The 12487-nt window shown below is 42.5% G+C and overlaps 1 protein-coding gene across 1 annotated transcript in view; it reads right to left on the reverse strand.

Annotated features, from left to right (window-relative positions):
• Positions 1 to 12487, reverse strand: part of SUSD5 (sushi domain containing 5) — a 67350-nt gene that overhangs the window by 9772 nt on the left and 45091 nt on the right. Inside the window, exon 4 of the mRNA XM_039526043.1 lies at positions 11870 to 12058. Within this exon, the coding sequence (XP_039381977.1) occupies positions 11870 to 12058 (189 nt within the window). The remainder of the gene's footprint in view (positions 1 to 11869; positions 12059 to 12487) is intronic.

The following is a 12487-nucleotide window of genomic DNA, read 5'->3' on the forward strand; positions in this document are numbered from 1 at the left end:
GCTAACAGTCTAAAAGGACAAAAAACAGACCAGGGGAAAGCAATAAAATATACAAGCAAAAGGATAAAAGTAAAGTCTGGCAAGCATCATTTTAGTTCAAATTTGGGGACTGGGAATTGATATGATTTCTCATATCTGTAATGACTTGTTTTTTAGAACATAAGCTTTTGGGGGTATTTATTCTGTCTGAGCAGTGCCAGATACAATGAGGCCTCTAGGAGCTTTTACAATGTAAGTGTTAATGCTCGTATTAGTTTTGCCTATATACAGGGGTTCTCAAACTTCTGACAACAAAAATTACTACATGACCCCAGCAGCAGTAACTAAAGCCTGAGACCACCTGAGTTCCCACTGCTCCAGGTGGCGGGGGGCAAAGCCTGAGCCCCACCACCCTGTTTGGGGGGCCAAAGCCTGAGCCCCACTGCCCCTGGCTTGGGAGGCCAAAGCCTGGGGCTTCAGCCTCAAGCAGGGGACCTGTAACCTGAGCCCTGCACCCAGGGCTGAAGCCCTCGGGCTTTGGCTTTGACGCCCGGTAATGGGGCTCAGGCTTTGGCCCCGGGCCCCAGCAAGTCGAACGCCAACCCTGGCAACCCCATTAAAACAGGGTCATGACCCACTTTGTAGTCCCCACTCTCAGTTTGAGAACCACTGGTCTATAATGAACCAATGATTTAGGGCAAAAATAAAGGAACATTGTCACTTAGTAAGCGGTAGTTTCCTTTTCACCCTTTAAGACAGCAAAATACCAGCTTTCAGATCCTTATTACAATCCCAAGCTTCAGGATATATTTTCTGAAACAAATGCATTCTCTTCACTGCAGCAGAAAAAATAATAAACTGCCAAAATGTATTTTCCTGTTCTCTGCCTAAGGTTGCTTTGTTTGGGTTGAAATCCCTGTGTTTTCAGTTTTAACACAGTGCCCTTTCAGAGTGGGAAATGGCAAGAAACAGTAACTATATAGAACCATTTTTCCCCTCAAGAATATCTTGATTAAAAAGCATAGTGCATTACCTCAAGTGTGTAAAACATTTTAGGCCTCTTGCAGCATGTTGCTTTATTAATTTTTGATGTACTTCATTGTATTCACAATCCATTGACTACGACCAAATGTCAAACTTTAGGATTATTTTGTTCAATGTGCTTATGCTAATTCTTCCAAAATCTTTCAGATTGTACCCTTATTAATGAATTCTTTTTAAGCTGGGCAATAGTAATATACGACAAACAAAGCTTGTAGAGTAATCATAATATTATGTAGCTCTTACATGGCACTTATCATCTAGAAATCTCAAAATGTTTTACAAAGCTGGGTGAGAATAATTATTCTCATTTTACAGATAGAGACAAAAAAAAGGTACAAGGAGGTGAAGTCATTTACCCAAACTCACAGAGTGAGTCATTGGCAGCATTGGGACTAGCAACCTGTTTTTTTGATTCCCAGACTTGTGTCCTCCCTCTTGGTCTATGTGGCCTCTATCTGTAAAAGCATTGAATCTGATTATGTATTTACTCCCTCAGAGCAGTGTCAGAATCAAGCCAGTTGTTTGGGAAATGTCATTTTAATGTAACAGTTTTTCCACACAGGCATTAGATTACAGTATCTTTTTTGTGGTCCCTCGTTTCTGACAGGAATCAGCTGCAATAAAAGCATCTGAAAAGCTCTGCTCATGGGCCTCTGCTGGAACATTTTCCCCAAAAACATTTAGTGATTATTTTTCTCTGCTGTACCAGAAAATATCAACAACCAAATATAACCCAACTTCCTTTTAATTCTAATTCAATTCTTTTGAATCATTCTCATTTTTTTCTTAGCTAATTCTAAGGTTGCAAAACAGGCTTCCTAGGAGCCTAAATCACATTTCAAAAGTGACTTATGCATATAGGAGCCTCAGGGCTTGTCTACACAGGAAGCTATTGTGAAATAAGGTAGTATGTGAATGTAAAGTACAATAGCTGTTCCTCAGTATCTCCTCATGTGGACAGTCTTATTCCACAGTAAAAGTGCCTTTGTGGATTAAGTTTATCCACAAGAAAGCACTCAATCCAGAATAAGACTGTCCACATGCCGAGCTAGTGAGGAATAGCTACTGCACTTTACATTCACATCCTAGTTTATTTCACTAAAGCTTCCCCATGTAAACAGGGTCTAGGGCACTTTTGAAAATGTAACAGCTGTAGTACTAGTAATGACTCACTTTTACTGAGAACTGCTTTGACTTTTCCTCCTTTTTACCCAGTATCTGCTGTTGTGTATTCATGACATGAAATAACTGAGCAGATCCCAAACATTCCAGGCATGTGTATTCTGAAATGGAGACAGTAACACCAATCAGTGTATTCCACCACTCCACCATTTGGAATTTTGAGAGTCTCTTTCTGTTTTACTTGTCTGGTCCAGTTGTGTCATGACTGCCCAATCCTTTTTTTAAAAAGTGGAAAGTTCTGCCAGAACTAACTTCTTAGAGGTTTGATGCTTCTCTGAACAAGCAGTGAAATATTGACAAGGAAATTCTGAATGCTGTTCCAGTCCCAAGCTTTAGTTATTGAATGGAATTATGTACAAAAAGAGAGGGAGAGGAAAAAAAAAGGCAAAGGAACTCATTTGAAAATTATGTCAGAAACTATATGCAATGGGCCACTTTGGCTGAGTTATTTTTTTATCTAAATTAGAAATAAAGCTGGTTGCAGGGACAGATCCTCAGCTAGTGTAAATTAAGTCAGTGGCATGTATTACAAATTTATCCTGAGTTTTACAATGTTTGATTTATTTTCTTAGAGCACCAATTCCCGGAGTAATGTCATTTAGTGAGAATCTCAGCTTTCACTGTGGGGGAAAAAAAGGAAATATCTAGCCTTTGTGGTTGCAGAGAAAAGCTTTGAAAACATGTCCCAAATCTATCCTAAATGTTTTTTAAAAATAGGAAAATAAAAAGAATCCCAATTTTTAAAAAAGTCCATGATTTTTAAGCCAGTTTCATGATTTTTTTTTTTTTTTTGCAGGGAGGGGTTAACAAACTTAACTTCATGTTGGAATGGTGGAGGAGTTGAGGTAAGATACTATGTAGACCTAGCTGAAAGTATTAGTTACTAGACAAGATACATTTTCTAAAGGTTAAAAGCTAACAGTGCAATCTTGGCTCCATTCTAGTAAATGGCATATCTCCTAATGACTTTAATGGGAAAAGGATTTCACCTGAAGATTGGGAGCCAGAATGTGTAGGATGGGATTTCCAAGAGGGATGTGTATTGGCCTAATTCTGCTCCCACTTAAGACAACAAGAGTTTTACTAGTGCAGCATTGCCAACCCTAAAAGTTAAAACATCATGAGACAGACCCCAAAAATCACAAGACTTAAAACAAACAAACAAAAAAATAAGACTATTGTCTTTTGGGGGGGGGAGAGTGTCTGTTGATTTCTGAACTCCCCCTACCCATACCCACTATATATGAGAGAGAGAATTAGTGTTGCCCACTCCCAAATGTATTGAGTAAAGTGACTTTGGCTCTGACTGCAGGAGCAATCACTATCTGCCTGATAGCGCAGAGCTTCCAGCTTCTCCTCAAACCCCAACATTCTAGTTAAGTTTGTAGCCCCTCATCTCCACATCTGTCCATCGCTCCCAGCAATTAATTACACACTCCCAGCCCCCACATCTGCCTTTCCCCCCCAGGCCCCACACCAGCTCTGGGGTCCTTCACCCCCTTCCCGGCTGGGGGGAGCTGCAGGTGCTTTTCTTCCCTTTCCCAGCCCTGGGAGGAGGTAGCTGTAGGCTTTCTTCACCCCTTTCCCCGCTTTTTTCTAGGCCTGGTGTTATAAGAATGGTTTTATTGTAGACACTGCCCCAGACTTCCTGTGTGAGGTGGGCAGATAACTTAACCTATCTGTGCCTTAGCTTTCCCAACCTATAACACTGGAATAAAGCCTATCCACAGGGATATTTAGCATGACTAATACTTGAGCTCCTCCAATCTAAGGTGCTAAATAATTGCAAATTATTATTTGAAAACTTATTTATTTTGAGAAACACCACTGGGAGAGATCATTAAGATGACCCTAACCCCCAGTACAGCCATTCCATTGACCCAGCTACCACTTCTTAGGGAGGAGGAGGAGGAGCAGGATTACCTTCAACAATGGGAGAATCCCTCCAGTCACTGTAGTAATGTAGTAAGTTCCTACGCTGAAGTGCTACAGCTGTGGCATTGTAGCATTTTAAGCATAGTAGCTATGGTATATACCAAGGCTGAAGGTGAGGGCCAGAAAGGACTGAATGCAGAGAGGCAGTGGAGGGGCTTACCTGCTGATGTCTCACACCAGGGAGCTGGGCCCAGGGGAACAGTAAGAGGGCTGGAGGAGAGGGGGATGCTCCCCTGGATAGGATGATCTCCCAGCAGAGAGGCTGTGGTGGTTCCCACTGGGAAGAGTGGGGTTGTGCTCCATTTGGAAGGGCTGGGGGGAGGCTACCCTAGCAGAAAGACAGAAGAGGACTGAAGAGAGTCCAGGTGTGGTAGGAGGCACTGATGTGTGATCTGTGAGATATCAAAGGGTGAGATGTATTGGGATTTTAATGACTACATGGACTAGTGTGATCAGTGGAGGCAAGAGAGCAGGGTGTAGAACCCTTGGGTTACCTGAGAGGGAAAACCGAGGTGGGTGCATAGTTGTGCCTATGACAGAAACTCTAGGGGTGTAGTCTTGCCATTGCTGCTTCACTTCGTAACCCCACTTAGCTGCCTTGGTCCTGCAGATAGCACTGACCATGCAGCTCCTCTGGCCTCCTAGCAACAGGGTGGGGTTGTGGTGCTTCTCCTTCCTGGACTCCTCCCTCTGCTTCCTGTCAGTGAAAAACAAAGAGGGGCAACCAGCACCACAAGGTGACCAGCTAGAGATGAATGGGGGAAGGGACCTAGTGACCCTACCACCGGCAAAGAGAGACAGGCTGGGGTAAACTTGAGAGTCCACCCCCAGCAATAAGGGACTGAGGGAGGCTCCCTATCCCACAGTAAAAGGGGGCTAAATGTAGGGGAGTGCCAGAGGCAAGGGAGAATAGGGAGGGAAAATGCAGAAATTCTCTCCCTCTCCTCCAACAAAGGAGCAGCTGAGAAACATGCCCCATGGGGCGGAGGTGAAGCGGGGTACCCTCTGATGGGGCATTAGTGCCTCTCAAGTGGGGGCAGTGAAGGGGAATAATACACCCCCCTCAGGAGCAAAAGAAAGGGGAATAGAGACCCTCCCCCACCTGTGAATGAGTCATGAGACTGTTAATAAATGAAACAAATTTCTAAGGGAAATAGGGGGGCAGGAGAGGGAAATGGAGACCCCCAAGTGTGTGGAACAGGGTGGGAAAAGATTCCACTGAAGAAAAGAGAGACCCCTGCCCCCAATGGGAAATGCCATGAGGAGAGCCAAGTATGAAGGCAGTGGAGCGAGACCCCAGAGAGGGATAGGAGCTTCCAATTGGGCCTAAGGAGAAACACTTACAAAGGGAAGAAGAGAGCAACTGCAAAAAGAGTCCCAAGGGGGAAAAGAGAGGTGAGAGCCCCCCCGCCCACCGCCGCCACAGGAGAGGGAAGTGGAGAGACCCACAAGGATGAGGCAGTGAAGCAGATGATCAAATGGTGAAAAGTACCCAAGGCGGGAGAGAGGAATGAACCCGAGTGGGTGAGGGGAAGGGAACTTAGGGCAAACCCCTGGAAGAGTGAAAGAGGCTGTCAGTGAAGAGAGAGATTCCAGGTGCTAGACCACAGTGACACAACCTAGTGGGAGGGAAGAGAATAGGTCAGCAAGAGAGAGGAGAGTGGAGGGGTGGAGGGAAGGACAGAAAAATTGATCAGCAGAAAAACAAATGCTGAAAATAACAGAAAGAGACAGATGAAGAGATAGAAGAAAATAAAAATGTCGAGTGACAGTTGACAAGGAATAGAAGATAAATCATGGGAGACACAGTAAGTTACTATTCTTATCTGGCTAGCACCTATAGTTGCAAGGCACTTTAAAGACTGGTATAAATTCAAGGTGCCTGCCCTAAAGACCTTACAGACTACACAGGTAATGTATAAATGAAGGAAAATAAGTAGTGACGAAAACCAATACAATTGACATTTTGTTTGGATTTATTACTTTAAGTTTAAAGAAAGCTTATTGCCAGAAGAGTACCTGAAAACACTTTGATTTTTTATATAGCAGGAACCCTCACGTGAAATGATTGTACAGAAGTAGGGGTGTTTGGCTGGTCTGGTTCTATGGGTATTAGAGCCCCAGTGTCCTGCGTATGGGATGGGGGTAACATGCTTTGTTTAGTTGTTAACAATGATGCTGACTTCTTCAGTATATTTTTCTATGTTTCTGTATGCATCTGATGAGAAATGTATGAGAGTATTAAGAGGTTTGATGCAGGAAAATTAACATTTTAAAGGAACAAATTTTGGCCATGTGGCAATTTATTGAAGTACAGATATAGATAAGCTTAGTTTTTTTTGTTCCAAGTTTTAAAGTTTTTGTAAATTTTCTAAAATTCAGAAAATTGTGCAAACTTTATTCAAAATCTGTTGGTGGAAGATGCCTGGTCCTTCTCTCCCTGCCCCCCACCGCCCCCTTTTCTTTCTCAGCCATCCCAAACACTCCTTCAGTTTCCCCTGATTTGGTTGACTGTCTACAGGTGTGTATATTGCCCCGAAATTTCCCACTGGTGATGGCAATAATGAAAGCATTAGAATAGAAAGGGCTGCAAGCATTTTAAGAACTGTGTTGTCTAAGCCTGCTGGGAGCAGAAATATGTGACAAAATGCTTAAGATGTCAGTGGTGCATTGTCTACACTAGTGCCCCTATCATTGGTGGAGCTGAATAACTGAGACTATGTCTACACTACACAGCTTTTAATGACACGGCTGTGTTGCTACAGCCATGCCACTAAAAAGTGCACAGCGTAGCTGCTGTTTGTCATCTCTCCTGCCGACAAAAAAATTCCACCCCCAATGAGAGGCATTACCTTTGTCGGCAGGAGAGCGCTCCTGGCGACACAGTGCTGTTGTCAGCAAAACTTTTGTCTTTCAGGGGGATGTTTTTTTAACACCTCTGAAAGACAAAAGTTTTGTTGTTCAGTTGCCAGTATAGACAAAGCCTGAGAAACTTTAGATAAAATATCATAGTGTAGACCAGGTCTAACCGTGAGCTCTTTGTTTTTGTAGGAAAGATGTCTAAAGAGGGGTGATATGCATCAATTTTAGGTCTGGTCTTATTTAGCATCTTCATTAATGCACTGGAAGAGGGAGTAAAGTGTGTTAATTAGCTTTGCAGAGAAGACTCATCTGGATGATGAGGACAGAGAAATTATGTGAAGTGTAACAGATGAGTGAAAGGTACAGGAAAGAAATAACAAAATGAGATTTAACTTGGACAAATGCAAGCTAGCTAATCTTGAAAAAAACAATATGGAACACAGATTTATTAGAAGGTTGATACTTGGAAATCAGTAATGCTGAAAGAAACCTAGAGGTGATAGTGGACAACAAATTTAAAATAAGTTTGCAATGCAATATAACACCACGAATGTGATGGATGTGGTTTTGGGATGTATTCAAAGAGAGAATCTGCTCAACTTTGATGATTCCAAACTTAGACTATAGGATTTAATTCTGAGCATCTCTGAATTCCCTCCAATTTGCCTAGGTCTTTCTAGAGAGCAATAAGAAGGTAATGAACACTTCACAGGATTAGGCCCCAAGTCTCTCTAAAATTAATGGGAGCTAAGGCACTCAGCTCTTTATAGAAGAAACTGAACACTTTGCAGGATTGGGCCAAAAAATTAGCAGACAGGTGCATTCTGCACAAATTTCAGTTTCGGACAGACTTCAAGATGGAGTGACGTTAGAACAGTGACAACATAATAATGGTATGGCTAACACAGCGATATCTGTAGTTGAGAGAACCATGTTTTATATATGCAGCTCTTGCAACTTTACTATGAAAAGACATAGGGTTTTCAGATATGTACTGTATACTGCCTTTAAGTATCCAAAGGCAAGTGCAAAATCCAGTTTTTCATTCCAGTAGCCCAGGCTGTAGCAACTCTGGTGTTGTGTGTGGAAAATAAACATAGCACAAGACATACAAAACCTGCATTCACATCTTGTCCCTCTATCTGGTAAACAATGTAACAGTCTCTGGGCTTAACTACCTTGAACTGCTTTGAAAAATGAACCTCTGATTTTGTTGTAACATCAGCAGTTAATTCCCTTCCTTAAGTAAATAAAACAAGAACGGTATGTTAAAGACCTGTGAGTCACATCCCACATCAGAATTAGCAAATACAAAATAATAAACAGCAGATCACTGCTAAGGGGCTGGTTCCAACATCATAGCTGGAGGCACATTCCCAGAGCTTATTTCCAGTAAATGGGAATTGTGCCCAATACTGCAGAGAAAGGGGGTTTGTGAGAATGAGGAGAAAGATAGTGAGTGTAAGGCAGGGTTATTAAACTGAGAATGAACTCTAGTAAAATATATTGAATACCCTCCAGCAAAAGCACAACAGTAATGTGGCACCATGATGCAACATTATCCTACATGACGTGATGAAGTCCCATAAATCCACAGAGATGACCATCATTGGTGCACTTTAAAAGTGGATGGCGTACAACTTGAATTGCAGGTACCACTTTGCCCTAGGGCTTGAAAATCTAGTATGCTGGGAATGGTGTTCACACTTCTGTATATGCTAATAACCAAATCCAGCCCTCCCTTCCATGCATGCAACCCCATTCAAGTTGTTTACACTCAGTGCCACTCCCTTCCTTCTTGGCCTAAATTAATTGTCTCTTTCCTGATCTGGCTCACCAGAAAAAATGATCATGTCTCCTATGACCCCAAAAAGACTGAGAGACACTCCTGGGCAAATCTGGCTGGTCAGCCCCCACAAACTGGAGGAAACAAAGAAAATAGGAGACAGTAAACCTAATCAGAGAGTTGTTTGAGTGGAACACTATGAGTCAACAGAGTCAGCATGAATGTCTACATGAACAAATAGCCAGTAACTGGTGCCCAAGTTTTTGGGGTCAAAATTATATCCAGAGAAAGTGACATGATGGATATCAGAAGCAACTAACCCTTAAAAGATGCCCTTAACAGCAGTTAGTGGTATCTTTTTCATTGCAAGAAACTACTGATGCATTGAATTCCAGTGTAAAAGGCTTAAGATTCCATAAAATGAGGAAACCATAAGTGATAAAACAGTGTAATTAGTTTCTTAAATAACTGCATCCCTCCCTTTTGGATTTTTCAAAAGATATTGAGTTTATTAAAGGAATGCACAAATCGTCATAGCCTGACATGGCCTGGCCTGACATGCATAATTAACACATGGACCGAGGCCTCATTTTTTGAAAGAGAGAATTAAGGAAGGAAATAAATCATCAGGTTGAAAACAGAATGTTTGTGCAAAATAAGGTAAATAAATAGGTCAGTAGGCTAAGAAGACAGACTGTCTGAACCAACTAAGGCTTTGTCTACCCTAGCACTTTTATTGGTAAAACTTTTGTCAGTCAGAGGTGTGAAAAAACACCTCCCTGACTGACATAAGTTTCATCGACAAAAGCGCCGGTGTGGACAGTGCTATGTTGGCGGGAGACGCTCTCCTGCCAACATAGCTACCACCACTCGTTGGGGGTGGTTTAATTATGCTGGCGGGAGAGTTCTCTCCCACCAGCATAGAGCGGCTACCCAGGAGACCTTACAGCAGCACAGCTGCAGTGGTACAGCTGTGCCTTGTAAGGTCTGTAGTGCAAACATGCAGGGAACTATTTACTATGAACTAGACAACAAGGGACAAGGAATGTAGAGATGAGGTAAAGAGGAAGTCGAATAATGGTCAGTACATACTGCACAGGGATTGGTTCCTGCAAAGTAACCAAGCCAAGCCAAAAATGTGTGGTGCAATGTATAGTAAATACAACGAGATGTGTAATGTATAAAAAGGGAGAAGGTTTCTAAGTAACTTTGGAGCTGTGATGTACCCTGCATCCATTTCTCTCCCTCCCCTCCGCCATGTTTGAGTCTGATCAACTCAGCATAGCATTGCTGTATGCCAAATTAAGATACCTGAGTGACGAAGGGTGGAGTCAAACTGAGTTCTTGGGAAGCGGAATGGAAAGAGGTCTTGGAGGGAATCCCAACAATATGCAGGGCCAAATCCTGCACTTATTTACACCCATTCCACTTCACTGTGCAACAGCGTGAAGAGTTTGATCCACACTCTTTTGCAAAAAATATGTAGATGGCAAGTTTGTAGGGCCAAATTCACCATTGGTGTAACTCCATTGGTTTTAAAGCCTATGCACCAGGGATAAACATAGCACCAAAGGTTAAAATATTTAATTTTAACTAGTCTTTGCTTCCCACAAAGGAAGCTTCTGCTGATGACTTCAGAGCATACTGGTACTAGTATATTTATCACTCTGCCTTGTTACTGTTATTATCTATTAATTGTGTAACAGAAGTTCCCAAAGGCCCTAAACCCACAGTGCCTGGTTGTTGAACAAACACTGGAAGACATGGTAACCCTGGACCTTTTGCCATATTAGAAAGTGCTATGGAACTCTGTTTAAAGTGCTGCCTTGGAAAATGAAGTTATTTAGCTGCTTATACTTTATGTTGTTAAGTTTGAATGCATCCACCAGTCCATTTTTCCATTTATCTTGCTGATATGATGCATTTTATTATGGTCTGATGATAAAGTGACACGGTGGAGGTCTTGATGTAGGTAGGTAGGTAGGGTCTGGGAGTTGCTGTAGATCTTTCTGTGCATCCTGGTGAATTTTATGTTGTTTTTCCTAATTATTCCTCGTATAAGGATGATAGCGGCATAGGAAACCACCAATGTGTTGTAGAATGCTCAGGTGACCTTCCAGACCACCAGCTTATTTGACAAACTGTCCCTTGATTATTTCAAATGCTTCCCCATACTCTCCCTAATAGCACTCCTCTGTGCTCCCCTCCACACAGCACCCCTGCTGTGCTCAATTTGTTTTCTCTCTAGCCCTTACTTTGTGCTCCCCACATATACTGGAGGAGTATCCTATTGCTGCCTAATGTAAGATCCTCCCAGCCTAGCCTTCTGGTTACCAGTATAGAGTGTGTATTCCCCACTCCAGCCCAGCACCTACATTATGCTGCACAGCTTCAGTGGAAGCAGTTGCCTTGAGGTCCCCCTAAAAATATCTAAGATGTGACCGGCTTGGTACAGAACCTCAGAGTTACAAACACCTCGGAAATGGAGGTTGTTCATAACTCTGAAATGTTCATAACTCTGAACAAAATGTTAAGCTGCATTAAGTCAACTGAACATTGACTTAATGCAGCTTTGAAACTTTACTATGCAGAAGAAAAATGCTGCTTTTAGCCATCGTTATTTAATTGAAACAAGCATAGAAACAGTTTCCTTGCCTTGTCAAATCTTCTTTTTAAACTTTCCCTTTATCTTTTAGTAGTTTACATTTAACATGGTACTGTACGGTATTTGCTTTTTTGGTCTCTGCTGCTGCCTGATTTGTGTATGTCTGGTTCCAAATGAGCTGTGTGGTTGACTGGTCAGTTTGTAACTCTGGTGTTTGAAACTCTGAGGTTTTTCTGTAAGGTTAAGGCCTCTGAGGGCCATTGGGAGGGCAAGTTGTGGAGGATCACCTGGTGCATAAGCAGCTAGAGAAGCATTGTTACACAGCACTGCTATAAACACCTTCAACTGTACACAGTTGCAGTCAAGTCCTGGGGACTGAAAATATCTCGTACCATTTGGGACACTATCAGCCAGACCAGGACTTCCTGACAGCTATGGTTGATAGGAATCTTGGTGTGTGTGCTAGATAAGCTTACCTTTGACACAGGCCTGAACTTGCCCGTACCATTCCCCACAGCTGTCACAGAGCAGCGTAAAAGCAGTGTCTTTGTTGCCCATGACGTAGCCCTGAGCACAAACATATAGCAGCTCATCCCCCATTTCAAACCCAGTGTGACCATGCAGGATCGTGTGAGGGAAGGATGGGGGGTCCCCACATGGTTTGTCTGAGAAGAAAAAGAAACAAGAATTGTTAGGAGAAAATGTAGTATGTTGAAGTATATTGCTAAGAGTACTGGTAAGTCTAGATACAATCGCCTGTATATCCACAGAACACATACACTAGTCACCACATATGGTACACACTCCCCAGAGTACTTCATAATTATGCTTCAGTCATGCCCTGGACAGGCAGAGGTAGAGTTAAAAGAGTAGTTTGAGCTTCACGCCCATGAAATTTTGGGTTCTTTGCTGGAGAGGTGTCAGTACCCGTTGGGATGGCGATATGTGTGGACCCATATCTAGTAGGGTTTTTTCCTACATTATAAATCAGCCAGCTACATTAAGGTTACAATGTCGTATCATGTATCCACACTATGAAAAAGGTCGAATTTTGGTCAGGCCTAGATAGCATGTTAGCTAAACCTGACATAAAC

Source organism: Mauremys reevesii, linkage group 2 (genome assembly GCF_016161935.1).
Source record: "Mauremys reevesii isolate NIE-2019 linkage group 2, ASM1616193v1, whole genome shotgun sequence".
In the NCBI taxonomy this organism is placed as follows: Eukaryota; Metazoa; Chordata; order Testudines; family Geoemydidae; genus Mauremys; species Mauremys reevesii.